This window comes from Anoplopoma fimbria, chromosome 9, assembly GCF_027596085.1.
Source record: "Anoplopoma fimbria isolate UVic2021 breed Golden Eagle Sablefish chromosome 9, Afim_UVic_2022, whole genome shotgun sequence".
In the NCBI taxonomy this organism is placed as follows: Eukaryota; Metazoa; Chordata; class Actinopteri; order Perciformes; family Anoplopomatidae; genus Anoplopoma; species Anoplopoma fimbria.
The window spans coordinates 18,057,900-18,082,506 of record NC_072457.1 but is presented as its reverse complement, the minus strand read 5'-3'; the positions used below and the strand labels follow the sequence as shown (position 1 = coordinate 18,082,506).

The following is a 24,607-nucleotide window of genomic DNA, read 5'->3' as shown; positions in this document are numbered from 1 at the left end:
GCTGCAATGCTGTAGAGAGAATTATGCGGATGAAAAAAAGGCAGAAAACCTATGCTTTGCTTTCTGTTACTGCAGTGTGTCCATAGAAAGGATTTACACACATTAACCAAACATCAGGGCAAAAGCCAAGATGAAATAGGACGCTCGTTTTAAAGCAAAGAGAGATGCAGAACATTTCTGTCAGTAGGAACACGTTCTCTTGGTGTATTTACCTCCGTTAACCTGCCTGTGTTTCATTTTCAAATCACAGGGCTAATCAAACAAACTATGAATGAGGCAGAGGGCTCCCACATGTTGTGGTAATTAACAGCTAATGCCTTCATGTCCTAAACAATGGCATACCTCATTTTCAGTAGACACAGAAGTTCTGAGGAACTTCATGTTTCAGAATATATTGACCATTATTTTTTCAATTTGTCAACCTCACACAAGTTTGGGGCTTTTTTGAGGCAATTCTTCTGTCACCAGTTTTATGGTTGTAGCTATTTTATGACTCTGGCAAAGACAGATTACATTTCTAAAACCGCCAACAAATCTCTGACTGGCTCTGTTGATTTCCAAACAAGGAAAAAGACGTTTGTGACACTGGACAGTGATTCGGAAGTCTGGAATGATTCATCCCAATTGATATTTCACTGACATCAAATGGTATCGATTCATGCAGATAGTTTTGGTTTTATTTCTCCAGATTTTGAGATTTCTGCTTCTACAATCATCACCGTTTTTAATGGAACTAGTTTCTAACACAGAGATAACCCCTGTTAAACTGCTGATAGTTTTCTAGAGCAACAGCTGTTTGTTCTAGCTGTTGAATTTTTAATTGCATTCAACTCCACTGTATTGGGGTTGACGCAGGCGGGGATTTTACCCTTATGCCTCCCTAGGGACATTTAGTGCTTTTTTATTTTATTTTTCTCAATGATTTTGGCTGGCTTTATGCAAATAGTAAGGGGGGGGTTTGATGCATATTTTAGAAGTTGGACCTCAACTGCTATAATAACTCTGTAACAGAATGTGTGGTCAAAATACAGACAATCAGATACGTAAGGACAAAAATGTCCATTGAAACCCTTTAAAACCTCACCGTTTGATCCCACGGCCTTCACAGCATAAAAGCATGCATTCTATTATATTTGGCTTTTGATCTCAAGCTCTGGCTTCAACATTGTACATTTTACTAGTTTCCACCAGATTGAGCCATTTACTCATGTTTGCCCTAAGAGGCAAATACATGCTATTTTCCTGGTTTCCACCAGGGACATTGCTGCTGTATTGCCTGCACTGCACTGCAATGTTTGATGCAAGGCATCAAAATCAAGGCATTATGTAAAAAAAAAAAAAGATATTTTAAAAGTGGTTAAAAGTGGTCTGAAGAGTAATGGTTCAGTGTTTAGTTGAATGTGCTGCAATGGGAAACAACAAAAAAATAGCAGAGAAGCGGAGACATGATCCCTAACATTTCTACCAACTTTTACTTCCCAGTACCTCAAGTAAAATCCATAATGTAATTTTTCATTGCAGAATGGAACAGGCAGAATGTCAATAGAGAATGTTGATGATCAGATCAGCGGGGGGAGTAGCATGGTGCATCTGGTAATGGTTGGAGATCCCACGAGAACAAGCGTTTGCGGGGTCACAGATCAGTCCCACAGAGGCCTCCTGTCACTAATTGGTGACACAGGTACACCACATTTTGTCATCTGCTCTGAGAATAAGGGTTTGCCTCTCTGTCTCACTTTAGCCCTCTATTTCACTGCAGGCTTTTTAAAGCTCACATATTAGTGTGTGCAAGTTTGCAGCAGAAAACTAGCAGTAGGTTGAGAGAGCAGTACGGGCCCCCTAAAACATTGAAAACCCATGTCATTCTGTCCACAGGGGACCAACTCAAACTCTCTGCACCACCACTACAGAGACTAAGAACTTTTTTCCGCATTGATTTCAAAGGTAGACAGCCACCGTAGAGCTGTCATTTACCTTTTATTCTTTATCATATTTCATCTTGAGCTAAAGTACACTTACAACATGCTTTAAGTAGTTGGGTTGCAACAGCAAATGCAAATATGCAAATTCCCCTCAAGCATCTCTGAAAAGAGAAAAAAAAGATATGATGAAATTCATCTTTCAATGGGTGATGTGTGAACTCTCTTGTGATAGACTAGAGTTTGAATCAATTTATTTTACATTTAAGTTCCATCTGTTTTTGGTGTACGTAACTTCCCTGTGTAGATTTGTTTAATGTAAAGCACAAGTTAACGCAAGAAGAACATTTTTTTTACATATACGTAAACATTCTGCAATCCATACCCAAGCTAAAAGCGGAACACAACCTGCTCTTTATGCCTGAAAGTAAAAAAATGACATTTTACTCTCATTTCGGAAGTTCCTTTAATTGTATATTCTATTGTTTGACATGGAGTATAGCTGAGCCAACTGATACATACATTTCAGATCTCAACTTTCTATTCAAACTGATAACCTGAAGAGAGGTAGGAATGGTTACACAGTATGCCTATAACACAGCTGATGCCCATTTGAATAGAGGGCCAACCTGGATGAACATACAATGAGTGTTGATTCGTGGAAAGAAAAACACACAGATGTGGTTAGATAAAACGAGACGAAAAAGAACATACAGTTGTTCTACAGTAAGATAACGAAACATCCAATTTGTAGTGTGACAATCCGGATTGTGGGGGCTGGGAGATGTAGGATGATGGCCCATTAAGTGCAAACAAAGAGGTACCCTGTGAAGCTAATGATGAGCTCTCTTACCTGCTAAGAGAAGAAGCAAATGTCTTTGAACAGTCTGTTTCAACTGTTTTCACTATTTATTCAAACTGCAGTCTACTCAATATACTCTGTTGCCCGGGGAGACACTCACCAGATTCCCTTAAAAACATGCACTGTTGTGCCTTGTTGAGTTAATGGAAACCTTATAAACTTCATGAAACACTATGACATATTCTAAATTAATTTATTGTTCTTTAGAAATTTGGCAAATGTAATCGCTATGAGAAGTTTACTGTGTCTTTACTATGATTTGGTTGTATGTTTTTTTACAGGGTGTGTCATAGGATAAGGTTGTAATGTGAGGTAATTCATTTGTTGTATAAATATGTGTTGGGAGGTAAAAGTTGCAGTAACGATTCTAGGTAAGTTATACATAAGTGGTGTGATTATCCACCACAACATAATTGCGCATAACATTATATTATATATAATGATACAAAAAAAACCAAGAAAACAGCAGAGTGTGTGTGTTTATGAAAGACAGATCTAGTTAGAAGAAAAAAGATTGTGAGGGGGTACCTACCAGGGGGGTAGATGTGTTGCTGTGTAAGTTGTTCAGTAAGAAGTACGGCTCACTGAATGTAAACTGCCACAGTATCTCAAACGGGAATATTCTTGGCGACAGTTAGAGCGATGAGTTCTACTTTTATAATATGTTTGGGAGGAATGATTGATGATAAGTTGCCTAATAAGCAGAGTGATGGGGAGAGCTGGATCCGGGAGATTTATAACAAGATTTTGACCAGTTAATTGAGTAGTTTGAAATTTAAGAGAGAATCTTCTGAATACGTTCATGGTTTTTTGTAGTGAGACTTGTGGGTTCTGTAAGTAGAGTAGGATGTTGTCTGCGTATAAACTGATTTATGGTCTATCCTAGTAGATAGAACACTTTTAATGTAATTGTTATTGTGGACTGCTGCAGAAAAGCTTCAAAATAGAAGGTGAACAGGGAAGGAGAAAGTGAACATCCTTTTACAGTCCACACAATGTTATCCCATTCATTGTGACTGTGGCCCTGGGTAAGTTGTCCAGTGTCTAACCAAGTGGCTAAATGACTCCCCAAACCCAAACATATGTATAGTGGTGCATAGAAATGTCCAGTCGACCCTGTCAAAAGCTTTCTTTGCATCTAATGCAGCTAAGTTTGTTTCCTTGTTGTTCTAAATTACCTGATGAAGTATGTTTATTAACCTTTATATGTGTGCATGTCTTCCTTGGATAAAACCTGATTAATCAATATGCACTATAGATCAAGTGAAAGTTTCAATTCCTGAAGAAAACGCTTTGGTGATGATTTTTATGTCTGTGTTGATAAGAGACATAGAGTGATAGCTAGATGCAAGGGTGGCATCTTTATCAGGTTTCAGTCTAACTGGTGGTCATATGTGGTGGTATTTTACCGGTTTCCCTCAGTTCTTGTGTCATTCAAAAAATCCGGTGAAATGTGTTTTAGTAAGGTAAGGGTCTTCCCTGCTAAGTATTTAACAACTCTGATGATGATTTGTTTTAAACTTTTTGAAGTGGATTTGGGAGAAATTTAGTGGGTTCTTGATACCTTTAAGGGTACCGACCAAAATTATACAGTTCCAAGTATTATAAAAATTGCTACTGTCAGACGATACGTGCAGGCGATCACATTTTGCCTATATTTAGAAAGAAATTACTATTTGTATGGTGTTGCTCACAGCCAAACACTGTGTTACACACTGAATGATCACAATGTCCATTCAGTTGCCAGATGAGTTCATCATTCTGTGAATTCAACAAAGACAGTCTCAGATGAATATCTGTTTCCTGACTGTCCTTTCTTACGGCTGGACTAACGTGCTTCTCTTAGACACAAAGATTACAGCCACACATCAGTGAAACTATCTAAATACAACTGTAATCAGGTTAAATGAAATGTAAAGACACAACCTCAAATGTACAGCTTAACATTACTAACTAACAAAGCACTGCTTATCACCAGCACAGGACAAAACATTGATCTGTGTACAAGCTTGCATGGGAACAATACAATTATAAGACTAGGTTAGTGACGTCACGCTGGCGCCAAACAGCCAGCGGGCTCCACATTCTTGGTTTAGCTACTGATGCTAGCTTTAGTTAGCTGCCTTATATGTCAACAATACGATAAGATAAGATAAGATAATCCTTTATTAGTCCCGCAGCGGGGAAATTTGCAGGCTTACAGCAGCGCAGAGTAAAGTGCACACAAGAGACATAGTAAAGAAAGACAAGATAAAAAAAAAAAATGAAAAAAAAAAAAAGTATTATAAATAAGCAATAAGAAACAGTAGAAAAACAACAATAACTGAAATATTATATTTACAGACAGAAAAACTATTATAACTATTATTGCACAGTGTATTGCACAGGTTTTTATTGTCATGTGTCATGTGTCATGTTTCTGTGGGGCTGCTGGGAGCAGACCACATTATAAACACTTTATAAACATGAAAACACTTAACATAATGTATATGACGCTTGTGTAATTCTCTCGCCTGTGAATTCAACAAAAAGACAGTCTCGGATGAATATCTGTTTCACTGCCGCTATCCTGACTGTCTCCTTACGGCTGGACTAACGTGCTTCTCCCAGACAAGTATTACAGCACCACTACCATACCAGAGCCACTACTGCCCCCTATTGGCAGAAATGATTACCGCCCTCCGACTACTTAATGTGAAAGCAGGTTAGTTTAAAAGTCACACAAAGCGTTTTATATTATAATAACCAGAAAATAAAGGTATAACACACACTAATACAATAAGAATTCTGCAAATAACTGTAGCAATTAAAATGTCCAGGGTGCCACACCAGCATTCTAAGAATGAATATGACATGGGATTGGCCCACTACCACAACAGCTACAACCCATACAGTCGGGATCGGCAGCCTGCACGCTGCTATGAACACAGAAATGTCGATGCCAGCTAACGGTTCTAACAACGATGACAATGGCAACAGTGCAGAGCTAACAGTGTTAACCTGGGGGGAGGGTTTTACACTTGCTTGCACTGTGCCACTGGGGGACATTGTTAACAGCAGTAACCTTTTTTAGGAGCACTGTAGCGTGTGCAGTTCTGATAGCTAGTCAGTGGGACATACACATGATGGGTATCATATGAAGTACTCTAATGCTATCGGTATCACTTGCAAAATGCTTGTGTTTTAGAGGTTGTTTTTATTTGTTATGTCAAACATACCTAATTTATATTTCAGTTTAGTTTATTTTCTTCAGAGGGAATTCTAGTTTGTTTTTGAATGATTTCATGTTCCGTCTGCGTATTTTTCTTTTGAGATGAGCATGAGATTACTTTCCTTTTTTTAATGTTTTCACGCTCTCCCATATTCAAATTGGTTAGCTGTCTGGAGAAACAGTTCTGTTGAATAACACATGTCTTGGCGCTTTCATGGCACGGAACAGAAAGTATAATCAGTAACTAGAGGTGTGTATCTTCAGCCCAGTATCATGGAAGTCCGTGAAATAGGGACAAATTGAATCCATCGGTTTGTGTCTAGGGACATGAATTGTCAGTTTTTTTCGTGTCGCTTAGAACTCAAAGCCAAAGGAAAGCGTTATTCGTGGTGGAGACACAAATTAAATGCATCCATTTGACTAAGCAACAGGCTGAGCAAGTGACGTACTTAATTATTCCCAGAAAAACACTACTCAGGGCGGATGGGAGGGGAGGTGGATGGGTCAAACAACCAAGACTTTAAACTAGGAGACAGTGTTGGGCAGCTTATTGTTGCCTTGACCTAAGAGTTGGTTTTGTTGCCTAAACCTAACCATTTATGCATGAAATCAATTTAACCAGGTGGTTTTGTTACTTAAACCTAAGTCGCTACGGAAAGAAAGTTGTGCCGAGTGACACAAAAACACACAACAGTTTCCCTAAAAAAGAACCAATAGATTTTATTTGGCGACATTTTTATGAATTGCCGTGAGACTGTGATGGTATCTTTCAGCCGTCTCCTAGCCCACTCTCTAAATTTGAACAAGACACCTTTATTTTATGTTAGCTAATGCCTATAAATGGCCCTCTGTAAAAGTGTTTTACAGAAAACTTGAGCATACCATTTTCCCGACTTTATGATAACAAACTAATACTAAAAGTATGCTCTGTGTGGGAAGTTCACACCCTTATACACATCAAATTATGAAAATGTCCAGCGGCAATGGGCTAACTTCAAGTAAAATGGTCACACAACACAATTTGGCCTATTTTAGATAGCATAAAGTTACAGTAAAGTTAAGATGGCATTTTTACTAGGGCTACACAGCTAAGCCAAATCGTATCCATATTACAATATGGCCCACGGGAAATTTCAAAGAGCAACAGGTGCAATATTTGTTATAGGCAGAATGTGTAAATATATAATTTTAATGAAAATGGAAACAAAGATGTTAAAATGATCATTCTTTCTTATATCGCAAATCATATTGCAATTGCAATTTCAGTCAAAATAATGGCAATTCGATATATTTTTCAAAAATCGTTCAGCCCTAATTTTAATAAATATTGACTTAATTTGTCCATCATTTATTAACTTTTTTCAACCTTTTAGTTTTTTCCATTTCAATTGTGGAAAACAAACACTGATCTATGTGTTAACTCTCCACAAATATGTTTTACAAACTCCTAAAAAAGTCCACATACCTCAATTCACAGAAACAAGTCAACCCAAATGTTTTCGAAATCCACCATCATAATTAACAGCTGAATTTATTCAACGTGTGCTCTGCAGTTCCTCAATCACCATCTGAGCTCCTGTCCTTTTGCCTATTTCTCGGTTGTCATGGTCGGTGGCATGGCAGCTGGCGGTCTGGACCTCTGATTTATTGAAGTGTGTGGGAAACTATGAAGCTTACTTTGTGACAGCTCAGAGGCTTTAAAATTTAAGACGTCATTGAACTGATGGATAGAGAGAGGAGAGGCTGAGCCTGCCCGCTGGCGTCATATGTCACTGTCCGAAGTGATGAGGGACTCAGCCCGCTGTCCTGTTACACCCACCCAAAGCCTCCAGTGAGGAGCCTTTCGTGACTGAGGTTAGGCGAATCAGAAAAAACATTTTCTGTGGTCTAGATGCCTTTGGGTACTGCATATTTAGACTCTGTTCGACTTTATAAAGGTTAAGACAAATGTTTGTTCCCAGCCAATATTAGGTGATGCCTTAACAACACAGGCCATTGCCCATCATTGCCAAGAACTCCAAACAGACTACATCTATTGATGATTATATGATGGGATAATTGTATGATAGAGTTTGACATCCATATGTGAAATCCAAAGAAAACGGCAATTTCAAATTAGAAGCAGAATATTGCAAAAGCATGAATGGAACACTTGCTGTACACGTTTTGAGAAAACTGCTAAACTGTCATTTTTAAATGGGAAAATACACCTGCTGACACAGATAGATTTTCCCTTGCGAATCTGACAAAAAATTTGCAGCGGTGTGACTAATGTGTATACTTTTATCTGAGTACCGGTAAGTGTCAGATTTGCTGGGATAAAAAAGCAACAAGGCGGAATATTAGCATAGAGCTCATCGGGGGCCACAGACTTACTGCGCCACAAGGTAACAACAAAAGGGAGCTGTGTCTACAACATCAATCAATACAGTGTTGGGAAATGTCCCCGCTTTATTAATTGTTTGCCCGGGCATCAGAAAATGTAATTACTACATTAAAATTTCACCTCAGTGGAGATATATATCCTTCCATACGTTCATGTACGCTCATTCTGCAGGACCTTTGTATTGATTGGGTGTTGAAGAAACAACAGAAGGCTAAAACCTACTGAATCAAACCAAATGATTTGCTGATCATGCTTAAAGTGGCCCTTTTAATGTCCTATCTATTGCTATTTTAGTGTATTATTTCCATTATGAGCTTTGTCGAAACCCACAGCTCTAATTTGTAGGGGGAGAAGGGAATATAGATGCCTTTATCTGCGACCAGGTGTTAGCTTAAATTGCAAGTTGGTAATGGTGAAAGCAGCTCAGTGCTATGTCAGATCTCAAGATAAAGCTTGATAGCATCAGACTACCCTCTACCCTGGAGTTATCCAGCCATGTCTCAAGCTCGCTCGTCACTGTAACTACATTTAAATCAGCCAGTCTAATTACGAGCTGGACCAATGTAGAGGCATCCATTCATATTGCCAGCAAGACTAACTTTTTTATTCTCCACAGTTGTATAGCTCGGTGGACTTTGGAAGAAAATGGCAGATCATCCACGAACGTGTCACACCAAACAGATTCTACTGGTGAGTCATCCTTTTTTCAAATCCTCACTTTTGCTCTCCTTGTGCTCTGCTCCACTCTTCTTCTCCAAAGTTTCGTAGAAACGGTTTCTCACGTTCCGCGCAACTGATATTGATGGCTTAGAACAACGTGTGCATGTGACTGACTGGTGAAGCTGCTGAAATTCTGCACATTGCATCTTCCCCTTGATACAATCAGGAAGAGATTAATCTCCTCCTTCAGAACACACTTAGCATTCAGCGTCCGGAGCCATGTCGAATTCTACTTCATTTCTCACACACATCCTGCTCATATCAGGCATATTGCACACAAGTATTAAATTATTATTTAAATTTTTTTACATCAACAATAGAAAGAAAGAGTGGTGGGTTTTTCTACAGATGCATACATGCAGATACAGCAGCTTACACACAGTTTGAGGAGCCATGACTAATAATGGATCCGGGACGACCCTGTCACTTCTCATCCAGTCAAGTCTGCTGCTCACTCCCCCTGCAGTGTACCTACTATGTCGGAAGTGCACACTCATCACAAACAGCTCATTGCTCCTCTCCCCCTCTCTGAGGTGACTGGGGTGTGCCTGATTGCCGGTGGCTATATCCACTCTTACTTGCATAAACCTAGTTCCACTTCCGTGCCATTGTGGTTTAATGCTAAATATTATGTTCAATCCATTGCTGGCTTGCCCTTCAGCGCCAAAGCCCTTTCAAGGACATCTAAACACCGGATGGGCCTCTAGCAATGGCTAGGCAGGCCTCCAGTTGGCTGCATTAAGACAATGGCTTCATCAGGCTTCCAGGGATATGAAAGAGTGCCACAATGGGAACGTTGCGTTGATCCACTCTAATCCGCAAGCAATGAATGAGCAAGATTTTACAAAGAGATACACTTACAGTCAGAAAGTGTGGTTTAGAATATGAGGGAAACATCCTAGTACTCATCCTAATGTAAACAAATGAATAAAAAATAAAAACAGGAGCAGAATGCCCCTGCCAGATTATTGTCCCTTTTTTCTGTTTCCTCTTCCAACCTTACTCTGCACTGACAACTCTCTGGTCTTCTTTTTTTTCACCATTTACATTCTTTTCTATTTACTACCGTTATGGTAATGTATTCCTCCACGGTCTATCATTCTCTCTAAGGTCTGTCTCCGGCCTCGACAAGGAGCCAGATCTGGTCCACATGGAGGCTCATACACCAGATGGAAGTGAGTGTCTCATACACACACATGCACATCAAAGAAAAGTAATGAACAGGTCTCTGTAGAAATGTAAAAGAAAGCATCCCCTGGGAAACAGCACTGGCTCGCCCCACCATAAACCCGGTGCATGATTCTTGATTAATATGGCTTTCCTTCTCTTCCCTTCCACCCGTTGAATGTCAGCCCTATAACTCTGAATGGCAGTAACACCAAGGTTCTCCACAAGTGACATAGGGGAAACTGTTTATGCCAGTCTATGCATTCCTTTTTATCATATAACCGAGGTTTGACTGACAGGCCGAGATGCTTGTTTGTGGTATCTACACATGATAAGAATACATCTGCCACTACACAGAGAGGCAAATTAATTAAAATGTCAGACTGCAAAGACGGGTGGGGTACAACCCTATACAGTTCAAGTGACAGGCATAAATATCAACCGAGCACTACTTTAATTATCTAAAGCTTAAAATTGAGAAAAAAACGTTCAAAGACACTCTCAATATATCGTGGTATGGATAAGGTATTAATCCTGCAGCTCCACATATTAAGTTGTACTATAAGAAGCATACAGTAGTCATAAAATGAATGTTTTCTGTTTCTCTTCCTATGTGACAGATGTGCAGTATGTCACATGCAGAGCTCCGATGTGCACAGAAGCTAACAGAAACTACCCATTCACTGGATACATCGACATTAGCTCTTTGGTGGTTCAAGATGACTACATATTCATACAGGTATGGCTCTAAACAGCACCTATCGGATATCACAGTATCATATCATTAATCAGCTTATTTACTCTACAAAGGAACAACAGCAAGATGTGTCTCTCATACTCGGTACATCCTGCCCGATCCGTACTGCACATGTGCAAACTAGTACTACAAATCTCTTATTAAACGCTCTCCATGACAACGCTACACAGTCATTAACAAATCAGTGTTGAAATCGGTAGGAGGAGAGCTAGTTAATGGCGAGCTGCACTGTCCCTCTTGCCTACATAACAAAGCCAACAGCTACAGTAATAGAATTAATAGTAATTAAGCTACTCGTAACCACGATGGGGAAGGAAAGACTGAACAAAGTCAGAAACGCAATCTACGAGCAGCTTTGAGGAGTTTTGGCTAACGTGTTAGCAAACAGGGATTAACTTAAATGTAAAGAAGACGCAAAACAAAATGAGCATCCAGTTTTCTGACCACCAGGAGAATATTTTATGCTAGTATTATTCCAGTCTATCTATATACACTGGAAGTTGCTCAACGCTGAGAGTTGGCTGTTAATTCAAAAGTTCTAGCTTCCAACTTCTCATATACAGACACTTGGTCAATGCCCCTTGGCAGATTCTCCATATGCACCGAGGCACCCACTTTCAACTAACTGCAATGTCAACCCATTAGTGTACGTTTTAGACGTTCAAAGCAACTGACATTGTATAAATGGCAAGAAAGTTCCCTTTGGGGGGAGGTCTCAGCAGTCAACAAGTAAAGAAGTAAAAACATGAAGAGGTAGATGGTTGGGTAAACTCAACCATCAGCTTGATGTTGATGAGGAATTGGGAGCAGTGCTATGGTCAGATGGTTATATGTCGCAATTGCAGATAGGGGGGCCTATGTTGAGCACAAGTACGTGAAAAACAAAGTACTTTCTCCCAAGAGATTGCTATAGGCTTGGCCCTATAAGGGTTGCTGCTATTGGGTTTATCCCTGATCGCATGCACAGTCGTGAATATTTTTTCATGCCCTTGTGCTCAACAGAGGTACCGCTATCTGCAATTGTGACATATAAAAGCCGTCAGACCATAGTTCTGATCCCGTTTCTTCTTAAGCGTCAACAAGTGAGGAAGTAAAGAAGATGAAGAGGTATGGTGTCTGTCGGTGTTTTCGAGGCCTGATTGGCCACTTCCTCCCGTCAGACCTTCCTCCCAGCTGCCAAAGCTGCCACTGCATCGTCCACACCGGGCTAGCTAGCAGCTACCCCACAGGCCGTCTGTCACATATGGAGGAGCTGCAGCGTCTAGCGGAGGACTTCACAGCGCTTTGTGTTGATGGGATCGCAGCTGGGCAGATTGGCAAGATACTTTGCTGACGGATGAGCTGGACATCTACAATTGCAACTCCCCGGACATCTCGGGTGAGGACTGCTCTCTCTCCTTCCCGTTGCGAGCACTGGATGCTCATGATGATGAGCGATACAGACCCTCGCATTCAAGGGCTTTTCCCCGTCACCACTATGACCAGGAGCGGCTCCGGATCATTTGCCTGATGCTAAGGTGTTTTCCTTTGGACCTGCCAGGAATGATCAAAACAGTGGCAGTTATGAGAGGCATAAAAATGAAGGCAGCATCTTTGATGTCCACCAGCAAGAGCAGATCATCCTCTGCTCTGACCTGGCTTCGGCCCTGTTTGGAGGCAGCTTTTTCCAACGCGGGAAAACTACTGCCTTCAGCTAGGGACCAGGTTCATGCTTACCTGACTGACCGCTCACAACAGTGTGGCTCTCTCCCAGGAGCCAGCCATCGACATTGGGTAAGCTATGACGGCTGTCATCCTTACCCCTACAGCTCATGAAGCTGCCGAGGATGCAGAGAGAGTGAGAAAACACACTTTCTGGAGTAGCACTTCAGCCTCAGCACCACAGACAACTAGATGCTCAATCTGCTCCAGCTCAATTGCCTCATCCCCTGGAGCAGAGTTATCCTCCTCTGGTGGCTGGTTGCCCCCAGCTAGTCAAACCCAGCCGCCTAACAAACAACCGCTTCAGCGGCGATGGCAGGATATGGGAAATGCTAGCCCATCTCAGCTGAGCTACGGAGACACAAAGGCCCTTTTCTAGTCCATCTACTTTCCTCTGAGGAGCATTTTTTCTCTCCGACAGTTTGCTTTTGATCCCGATGAACAACACACCAAAGAGAGGCTCCATACCTGCAAAACTCATAAAAGGTGAAAAAGGTGACAAGCACCCGAACCCGAAACCCTGTCGGGGGTGCGGGAGCATGCTCCCCCGGGATAATTTTATTTTAAATATGAGCTTTAAAATGTAGCATTCTGGTGTACTCTGAGAAGAAAATTAAGTGATAAGACAACATTTACTTTAAGCAAAAAACTAATTTATTATTCGGTTATTAATCTTTTTTTTTTTCAGCTCTAGTTGAACAGCTGACTAGTTAGCTTTTTTTTTCAATCAATATTATTATTATTATTAACTTTTATTTCGACAAAATCCAGATAAAAACACAGATAAAATAAAATAAAATAAATAAAAAGAAGAAAGGCAGTAATACAACAACCATGAATAAAACATCTACACGATTCAAACAGCCCTGGAGTCATGACGCAGGAAAGGGCTTAAGGTTTTGTCTGTCTTAGAGGACCTTATCCTTAGAGTCCCAACCAGGAGAAGGCTGCAATCTTCATCTTGGAAGTCGTACAGCATCTAAATACATTGGGTCTCACCATAAGCTAGGAGAAGAGCTCTCCCCTCCCAGCCCAGTCATTTACACAGGTGTGGATATTAATTCATTCACTATGAGAGCAAAGCTGTCTCCAGCCAGTCTGGATACAATAACCTCTCTGTTGTCACACATTGAGCCAGCGGGTAGGTGAAGGAGCAGTCAGTGAGGGCTTCCTAGATACACAAGCCATGTGGTTGTCCCCCTGGAGGTGGTTGGCCGCATCTTCCGCAATCTAGTTCGGCAAAATGGTGAATGCTGATCATCCTTCCCTCACTGCAGTCAGACTTGGCATACTGGAAAACCCCCCTTGTTCCATCATCGGGGTTCAACTTGGAGATATTGAACCCCGATGATGGAACGAATATACACAAATGTGTCCCTCTCTGGATGGGAGTTGCTAGTCTCAAGTTGCGAGGACAATAGGGAATCCTCCTTCCATACACACAAACTGTCTTGAGCTGTCCATGGTAACAAGGCCAAATTCCAATCTGGCCCATACACCCTCTCCCTACCCACTTCCACTCCGCTTGTGCGTTCATGTGAAGAGTCTACCATATAACATGCCACCCAAAACCAACAAGCAAGAAGTGGAAATTGGTTATAAAACCCTCCAAGAGTGAGACAACGTTGATGCTGACTAGCTGCCTTTACTGACCATGTGCAGTATTTATTCGGTGTACTGTGTTTTTTATTGTTTGTGTACTGTGAATGCTATGTCTATTGTTTGTGTTTTGTATGAGTTGATTTAATAGCAAATTAATTTCCCCATTTGGGATCAATAATGCTTTCTGATCATTATCCGACACTGTTTTGTGTGTTAAAGTTCAACCAGGTGAAACTTTGGGCGTAGGGATGTGCGCTGAGCCCAGCGGCCAGCTCGGGATATACCCTGTGCGTTGAGAATGAGTGATGACCTGTGCTTGCTGTTGGTCTCGCCAACCTGCCTTTCTATTAAAGTGGATGGAAGCCCAGTAACTTTGCAGCCAAATCTCTCATTTACACATAATAGAACATTAGATACGTATTGTAACTACAGATTATATCAGTATAGGCATAGCCCTCTAAGCTGTGGGGTCCTTTACCTCCATCTAGGCCAGTTGAAGAAATGCTGGTTTGAATTGGGAGCGGATCTACGGTTGAACGGCTGTTGTTTTTTGGAATTTCAGACGTAAGGTGGGCCAGTGCAGAGCACAAGATCATGAGAAATATATCTTCACAAATGGAAAACTAACAATTGTGTCCTTTGTCAAAGTAAGTCAACGTTGACTTATTTACCTTACTTTTGTTATGTAACTTACATTTGTTTCATTAGTAAAGTACGTAAATTACAAACAAATATAATCGAAAACACAGAATTAAACCTAAAAAATACTAAACTTATGTAGAAATTGACATTGAAAAGACGTGTGCATGAGCGGAAAGTGTCAAGCCCTCCCAGAAAAGTCCAAAGCTGACGATAGAAGGGTACCTAGAGCATCAGCGTTTGAAGCTAGGGCTACAAACCAAGGAGTTATATGTCTCGATATTGTAAAGAAGATTTATTATTAGATCATCTTGTTTTCTTTGCTACTATTCACCTGTACTGCCACAATATCACAGAGATATGTTTTCAATGCAAAGATCCCGTATTAATAATCTCATGTAAAAGTTTGGCACAAAGGGAAGATATGAAACTCATTTTACTTATACCTAAACATTTGTGCTTTGTTTTGCTGTAAAAGCAGTCTAGTTTTAATATTCAGCCCAGCCACTGCCCGTTGTGTCATATTAATCATGATTTGTGCGACAGAGAAATCTGAAATGGTAATGTCCTGAATTCCAAGTAACACAGATGCAATTAATGGGATGTATTTTAATAATATCTCTACAGCATGAATATTATTTACTCTGACACTGTGCAAATGAAGTTTCATGCATTTAAAAGTCAACAGGAAAAGTCAGCATAATTACATGGCTAGTCCATAACAACTGCGATTTTATTCAAATTTATTTCCAACAATTGTTTTGTTGCTTTCTATCTGTTAAAGGTGAGCACCCGTTTTTAGGAATAAAGGTTATGTTATAACAGTCTGGTTATGTTTTCCGACTACCTCTACAAAATGTTTCTCCTTCCAAAGGTTGCTCTAAGACCAACGCACCGCCTCCAACAGTATTCCGAAAAACTTCACTATATTGAAAACCAGCTGCTCATACCTTTTTAAATTGTTACAACAAACTGATAATCATTTTCATAATATTCCACTCTCACAGTCAACCAAGTCTCAAACATCAGCAGGTGCAAACCTTGTATAACCTTACTGCTCTAAATGTATTTTTACAGAAAATATATGTATTTTAATAATGTATTTAGGACATTAAACTAATACATTCTGCTTTTAGTTATGAAATTCAGTAGTAGCAGTTAAGGGTTAGAAAATAATGAATCACTTAATTTTTGCAATATCATGTTACTGTAAATATTGTACTGATTCTCAAAAAAATGTTTATTAATAATTTAAATGCAAGTCATAAATATAACGCCTTGTTAATAGTTTCCTAATGTATTGTAATATATTGTAATCCCTCCCTGAAATGTACTGCCAGCGTTTTGCCAATACACAGCCCTAGTAGCAGTTGTACTGTAGTTGTAGTTGTAATGGTGCTCTTCCAGCTGTTTGATCCCACTAAATGTTTCATTCAGTAGAGAAGAGGGATTCTTTCAGAAGCCTACTTACCTGAGTCCTTCCTGCAGAGCCATTACCGGCCTTGGCAGCACATTAGACAATGAGATAGAGTTGTTCTCCAAAGATCCTTCAATCCTGTTTGACCTCTCCGTCGTCTTTCAAGTAAACTCACGAGCAGTCAACCTAAACCTCCTCTTCAATTCTAGCACACCCACATTTAACACGTATGCGTCACAGACGAAAGAACCTGAAGGGATGGGAAAAAAAATCAATCATACCAATTCCTCTTAAAGTTCAAACCGCCTCTGGTTACCCGGCCATCGATCTCCTGCTCCTTCACTCGATTGCATGTGCACTGCTCGCTGCTAGTCGGCTATGTTTCCTCTCTGAGCTTGTTTTCTCTCTTCAGAGCCATTCAGAGCACTTACAAGATCAGTAAAAGAACCAGCCCTGTCATTCAACATTAATACATATATCGCTTCTCTTCAGCAGAGAGCTACAAGTTTGATTTGAAGGTTTCCCTGTAATGAATTTCATGTTATTGATAGGAGGGGAAAGTGTGTTATGTGGCTGCAGTCTCCCTTTGCTCTCTGTGTGTGTGTGTATAAAATGCTAGGCTTCGCTGGCCTTCAGGCTAATGACACCCACCGGCCCTGTGTTTTCTTGCTGCATAAGCTAACAACTAACAGCTTGGTGTGTTTGCAAAGGGTCTAGACCATTATGGAGGATTTCTTTTTCTCTTAGCCTGTGGATGCGGCTTGTTAGGCAACTTAAAGATTTCTCTTTACAAAGAATAATGAGACTATTGATTGTCCTACAAGATATTTACCAAGTCCACTTGGAAACCACCAAGCTCATTGACACCTAGAGAGGGGAGCATCCTCAGAATGCAAGTCAGGAGATCACTATGAATGGCCAGGTTAAAAAAGAAAAGAAATACCCTGTGTATCCAGCAGAGCCTTGAAAACCAGAGAGAGATGGATGTGTGCTTTCACCATACACTTTCAATGATTGGAGAAAATATGATATTGTGTCAGTCATGAGGCTACACATGACGCCTTGATACACAGTATCCCTTGCATTTTCTCCGCTACAGAGCTCCATCACTACAGTGCTAAGAGGAATAGTGAAAGAGTAACCCATTATCGCTCCAGACTCATCTAAGTCACCCACTTGATCGGTGGCCCTGGTCGTCTGATACCGACAGACTGAGGCACCCTTCATAAACCCATCACCATCATTATTAGACAGTCAAACAACTGACAAAGAATAAAGAGCAAGAAAATCTGAATAGGTTGTGTGGGAGTAGAGGTTGAATGGGTCAAGCAAACACAGGACCAAGGAGACCTCTGTCGGTGTCCCATGTGAAACCGAGTCAATAGTGACTTATTTTAGCTTAGTTTGATTACATAACTGGACTTTACTAGCGCAAGTTACCTAACAAGCGTACCTGTTTTAGGACAACCATGCTCACTTTTATTCTAATGCTAACTCTGTACTTTTGTAACCTAAACCTAATCAAGTAGTTTTGTTGCATCATGGTGTGAAGTGTATGGCCACTGACCAAACGCCGGTATTTGAGAAGTTGGGAGAGAAAACTTGTTGGAAAGACAAGCATAATGCTGTTAAAACAAGGCTCATATAAAACCAAATCTCTGGTTAATACAGGGGAACCTTGTGTGTAACATTTTTTTTAATGAATTGTACTTGATTTGTTGTAGGTTCCGACATCAGGACGAGCCACCTATTATGTGTCCTACAAGAGAGACACATTCATACAAATCAAATTACCCAAATATTCCCTGCCTAAGGTAAGTTGCAGCATTATTTTTACTTTCTAGGACTCAGAAATCTGTTCTAAAGGCACATTTTATGTCACAGAGTTAATTAAGTACTAACATTCCTATTGCTGAGATCTTTTACATTTGAGCTGTCACAATAGGGGAATTTGATATAGATTGGCTAAAGATGTGTTAAGCTACAGGAATGTGGCCACATTCTTGTTTCAGTTTGCTCCCCCTCAAAAACTGGCAGACATGCCCTTTTAAATTCATACTTTTGGTCATGGAACCACACTGGGAGTTATCCTCAATTCAATACAGTATGTCTTCAAACATTTCTATTCACACCACAGCATTGATCTCATGACCAGTCCCACGGGGTCAGCATGTTCTAAACCGTCACCTCTCCACTTCCACTCATAACTCCTCTTAATCTCCCCCCCGCTCCCTGATAGGATTTACACATTGTCAGCACCGATGAGAAACAGGTATTCGCGGCGGTGCAGGAGTGGAACCAGAACGACACCTATAACCTCTACTTGTCTGACACAAGAGGAATCTACTTCACCTTGGCCATGGAAAATGTCAAGACCACCAAAGGCATCGGAGGGAACCAGATGCTGGATCTGTACGAGGTAGGCACCTGATGAAAGTGGTCACTCTGGGAGGATACATACAGTAAGGTTTGCATTGATTGAATCTATGGAGGGCTCCAGGGACTATTCATTTCTCACTGCTTCTAAGATCACCCATAAAGTACAGGCACAAGTATGTGGCAACACACAAATAGTGGAGCTTCTGGGTAAATGTGCGTTAGATACAGTTCTTGATTTGCCATTGGCCAAAAGTCCCATGCAGTCTCTCAGAAGAGTGCATCAATCGATACCAGTGACCCAACAATCCCTTTGCTGCAGTATGTCTGGAACAAATACTTCCAACCCACATTTAAAGGCACACACATTTAAACTCACATTTAAATCTGGTACAAATGTCAACCAGACATTCAGCAACAGTCACATTTCTGCTGATCATAGTTCTGAAGATTTGTTTTTTTTGTCACGCTTATTTAAGAATGCATTTCAATATATAAGATGCATAGTTTTACACATAGTTGCATAGTTTGCAACCTCGGGCCTATTTGATGACATTGATTGAGCTCTCTCCGCTGAAACCACTAAGTCCACAGCCCCGGGAAGTGACGAGGTCCAGATGGGGGCTGCTGTTAAGCTCCCGTCTGGACCTTAAAAGCCAAGAGCCACATTTACCCCGGGACCTTCCAGGCTGGGCAGATTGCGCGGCCCCGCTGAGAAGTGTATCAATATGTTTGGGTCATTACGAAACGGGAACGGTTCCTCATACAAAGTCAGAGGATTTCCTCTTATCACGATTCACCTTCAGCTCTGCTGTGAGCGACACCTCATTCAAGAAGGAGGCAGGGTGGAGATAGGAGGTTTTGTCTTCAGTTTGAGGATCAGATGAGAGAAACGAGATCTAGTCACAGGCTCTTTTTAATACTTTGTATTTGTGAAATATTTGTAAAACCCACAGGAGGACATAGGGGGGGCAATAACATTGACCAAATATGGAGATACAAGTTTTCTGCCTCACAGCTCAAATAGTTAAGGAGCATTGTGGGAGGAAGTCTGATATCGGGGGGGCCACACTGCTGCCTCACTGAACTGGATGAAGATGGTCATTGCCAACAACTGCTTTAAGTCATGGGGTAATGATTTGCCACTGTTAGCTTACTTTCTGTAGAGTGTGTGTTGCAGAGTCTTGTCTTAGACGCAGGTTTGCATTCCAGGCTGTCGTCGTCCGTCTTCCTGACAGCAGACATATGCAGTATAAAGATCACGCTTAATGGGGCTCACTGCCATGCACCTCTGGACTTGTAATGCCCTTGTTAGCTTACTGGCTAGCCACTGTATGTTTTTGCATTAGCATTCATAGCAGGATAGTAGATTTCCCTCCTTCTTCAGTCCCCGGTGCAGCCAGTTTATCACTCCTACACTGACAGGTGTGGCTGAGAGAGTGAAGGAAGTGAGATATCGGCCGGCCGCTGTGGCAGCAGTGCGGTAATTAACAATGCCATTACCTCTCCTGCACAGGATGTGTGTGCAGCTCCCCTAACCATGCAGCAGTAAAGGCATTTCACCGTCCAGCATGAAATTATGTCGTTCTTTAATTACATTTGTCACACGGTCACAGCTCCGTTCTTGATCGGAACCTAAACAAGAGATAGATGACACACTGCTGTCTCTGATAAATCCGACCCATTACACAGGGTAAGATATATGCTGTGGAACTCATCCCATTTATTGCTGTTAGACCCTGACAAACTGCACCTCACAGGCCTAATGTTCCAGAGAGAAGACACAGCTCCACTCAGACCAGAGGGGAGACAGCAAAGTATGTGGAAGTTGTTTTGTTCATCCACTTAGAAGTCTCAACTCTCTTTCCGCTGTATCCTCCTCCCTAAAATAAATTATGCTATTTCCACGCAGAAAATTGCACAATCATCTCCTAAATTAGAGGAATTATTTCATTGTCAATCATACTGGATAAGGCCACATTCTGTAATCATGAGCCTTTGTTGTGCAAACGAATTATCTGTTGACATTGCGTCTCTACATGAGAGGTACTTTAGCAGGTGGCTCTCCTTACAATTATCACTCTGATTGGCCCCGGTTCACTGCATCAAAAAGCATTAATGTTTCTTGCGAGTCGCTATTAACAGCTCTGAATGATTGATTGACAACATGAAGTGGATTGTTGTCATTGAAGAGTATTAGATGATCTGGATATGCCGATACTTATGAGGATGGGAGACCTTTGTGTTTGTGTTTTTTCTGTAAGCACCCTTAAAACTCACAACGCTGTGATTCAACAAACGAGCCATAAAATATGCTGTAAAATGCTTAATTGCTCCATGTTAAATAACTGCAGATTCACTGCTGTTCCATAAAGGTTCTCCACCTTACTGAATAGCAGCGTTTTCAAATGGGAAACTATGTTTTAATCTATTGAACATTTAGAAATTCACACATTTGAGAGGCCTTTCTCCTCATGTGATCATTTCAGTTTTCTGAAAATCTGAATCTCTTAAAAGAAAAGCTGCTTACCACCACAACAGCAACAAGGCGCTGGATGGAGCACTTTGATGTGGTGTCTATATATTTATTTCAAATCCCCCTCAGTTTTCAAAATGAAAAATGCAGTGGCACTTGGTAGGATACAAGTTTAAAGCTGCATCAATCAATATTTTATTATCAGCAATGGCTCAAATTACCATGTGTAATATAAATGGGGTCGTTTGTATTGACCAATGCACAGAGATCAATCACCGTGTTCTGTAGATCCCTCAAGCTTTACAGAGCTTTTTAGCCTCTTTTAGCATCATTTAGCTCATTGGTTTGGTTTGATTTGGTGATCACCTGACTGTATGCTACCGCTCATCACTGAACAGCAAACAGACAAACAGAGCGACTGGCTGGTGAACAAAGTGGACATCCAGATATTTCCTTTAGGAATTGATGGAGATCAGAACGAAGCTGGAAGGAGAATTAATATTGGACTTATTTGTCATATCGACACAAACACAACTCCAATGCTAATATTGCCTTGCTTGTGCTATGGGAAAACTCTTTGTCAATGTTAGGAACAACAACTTCATATGGTCTTTGTAATGTCTTTGCTTTGTTTTCAGCTTTTTCACGAGTGGCCCCAAAAAAATCAATTAATGAAGCTTTAAGTACAAAGTGGAGCTGAAACAGATAATTCATTTTATATAATATAATATATCAATTCTGATAATCGACTAATAGGGTTGGTCATTAATCAGACAAAAATCCTCAACATTCTGTTTGGGATTCCGGCTCTTTTAATTGTTTTTCTATCATAAAGACTGAATAGCTTCGGGTTTTGGACTGTTGGGTTGACAAACCAAATTAAAGATGTCAGCTGGGCCTCCAGGAACTTGTGATCAGTACAGAGAAAAAATGAATAGCTACTGGAGCCCCTGATAGCCATTGGTACTGAATGAGGGGGAAATAAATCATTTTAAAGAGGAAAAACAAAATGATTTGAGTAAGATGGCATAAAATAGTAATTCAAGGCACCAAGGCAATGGTTAAAGGGCTAATGTATTCTAAAACATACCGGCACACTGTGACTTCTGAAATTAAGCAATACAAACCGTATTGTAGAAACAAACTAACAGTAGATTAACTGAATTGAATATAACAGAATTTTTTTTCCGGTTCACTGATTCACAAAATCATGAATTCAATATTGATTGATGATTCCAGATGATGAAATAAACTGCAACATTGCTGGTTGCATTATTTATTTTGAATAGATGTGGGTATCTGAGGCATGTTTCCTGTGCAGTAAATGATGATCATTCAAGTCACCCCCCTTCTGTGTTATTTCAGAATTCCCTGCTGTATGATAATAGGACTGAGTCAACAGGGCCCATTGCTGTTAACTGTGACAGCAGATAGAGATGCATGCTGGGAGTAGATCTAAACAGAGTTTCAGATGTGTTGTCCTCTGCATTGAAAAGGTGTTGCACTGCTGACCACTTGTATGGTCAGAGATCTGACTGGTGCTTCACTGAAGGTAGCAGAGATTATTGTAACTGGCTGGCACAATTTCATTCCTTTTTTTTAATCTCTACTCACAAGTATTCAGCAAATGGTAGGATTGCTTAATAACGTCATTGCACCAACGCGGCAAAATAATAAGTGAAAAAGTAGAAGTATTCCTTTAGTGCTGCATCGCTGAGAGTGTTCCCTGCTGTAGGATAGAGATCTATGCCTGCGTCCTTCACTTTGTTGTTATAAAGTAGTGTGTGGGTGGCGGGAGTGATGGATGGAGAGAAATGTATGCTGGTTGGGAGGCGTGGTGCTCCTTGTTTGTGTGCAGATGTGTGTGCGTGTGAATGTGATGGAGGGGATGCAGTAAATAATTGACAGCTTGGGTTGGACGAGGATGTGAGGACCCTCGTTAGCCGCATCCATCCAGAACGCCATGTTTCTATGACAATGTCAAATGTGCTGCCTATTAGTGCCACTTATACGGACACGCAGCCTTCAGGGAGGGAATGCAGCCCCTCACTATGGCAACCATTGGAGTGACTCTGTCCTTACCATTGCATATATCAGGCCTTGGTTTGGTTGAGGGATAAGTCTAAAACCTGAGAGACAACTAGCAGGGAGGATTTTGGAAGAGAGGTGTGTGTCTATGTGTGTGTGTGTGTGTGTGTGTGTGTGTGTGTGTGTGTGTGTGTTTGGACTGAAAAAAGACAAGGTGTCACTTCTCAGCGGTCATGATCCTGTACTGTCAGGATTGCTGAGATGTGTAAGGATATAATTACAGATAGCACTCAGCACAGAATAAAATAATGCAGCCAGCTCTGCTGATGTTGTCTGCCAGATTGTCAGCTGCAGCAAGAAAGGATAAGCACACCATTTGCATTTAGCTGAGCTTGTATGGAGAAGATTGCTACCTCACTACACAAAATGCCCTTTCTGATGTGAGCACTGGGTACGCGTTTCATCTGCAATGGAGGACTGAACTGTAATGGGCCGTTAGTGTAAAACATACTGTGCTGGTTTGCATTAAGAGGGTAAAGATGAGATTCAGCCTGTGATGTGTGTCTGTGTCTGTCAGGTGGCAGGAATTAAAGGCATGTTGATCGCTAACAAGAGGCAAGACAACCAAGTGAAGACCTACATGACCTACAATAAAGGCCGGGAGTGGAGGCTTCTGCAGGCTCCGGCCACTGACCTGGATGGAAACGACATTCACTGCATACTGGTAAGAAACTGCACGTTTACTGTAGCTCAAAGGCCTTCCCTGCTGATCTTTAAAAAGAAAAAAACTGATATTTAACTAAGAAAAGTCTCTGTTGGTTGATAGTGGTTGAGAGACACTTTTGAAGGGCAAACCCCCCTAAATTAGTTATTCCAACATGTTATTTCCATGGCTTAAGAAAGTTTAGTCAATATTAGTGAACATGAGGTGCTCTCTCTCTCTCAAAGCCAGAAACCAGAGAAGTGAGTCTCAAATATGAATGTTCCGCTGTTTTTATTGTCCTTTAATGTTCCTAAGTCAACTTTATTGAACTGTAGTGTTGTCAGCTGTGAAACAGAAACTGTTCCCATATACTCTAGAATATCTCTCCCAATTCACTGTCTATGGAGCAGTTCCCCATTGTATACTTTATGACACACATTTGAGTTTCAGTACTCTAGTTTTGGGATTTGGGGGAGAGTTGTTCACTTGGTGTTGTTACAACCCGGCCCTCAGACTGCAACATGAAGGAGACAAGACCAGTGTATATGTAATAAATAGGCTCATTTATTTAACAGATTCTATTAACAAATAACATTAACTAAACAAAGCAGCAGCTGGGTCAGCCAAGGAAGAGCCCCAGGAG

The 24,607-nt window shown here is 40.9% G+C and overlaps 1 protein-coding gene across 1 annotated transcript in view; it reads left to right on the top strand.

Moving 5' to 3' along the window:
• The window catches only part of sorcs3a (sortilin related VPS10 domain containing receptor 3a), a 239,875-nt gene that overhangs the window by 154,711 nt on the left and 60,557 nt on the right, over nucleotides 1-24,607 (top strand). Inside the window, exons 5-10 of the mRNA XM_054603842.1 lie at nucleotides 8,995-9,068; nucleotides 10,209-10,273; nucleotides 10,886-11,004; nucleotides 18,106-18,195; nucleotides 18,621-18,800; nucleotides 23,839-23,985. Coding sequence (XP_054459817.1) covers nucleotides 8,995-9,068; nucleotides 10,209-10,273; nucleotides 10,886-11,004; nucleotides 18,106-18,195; nucleotides 18,621-18,800; nucleotides 23,839-23,985 — 675 coding nt within the window. The remainder of the gene's footprint in view (nucleotides 1-8,994; nucleotides 9,069-10,208; nucleotides 10,274-10,885; nucleotides 11,005-18,105; nucleotides 18,196-18,620; nucleotides 18,801-23,838; nucleotides 23,986-24,607) is intronic.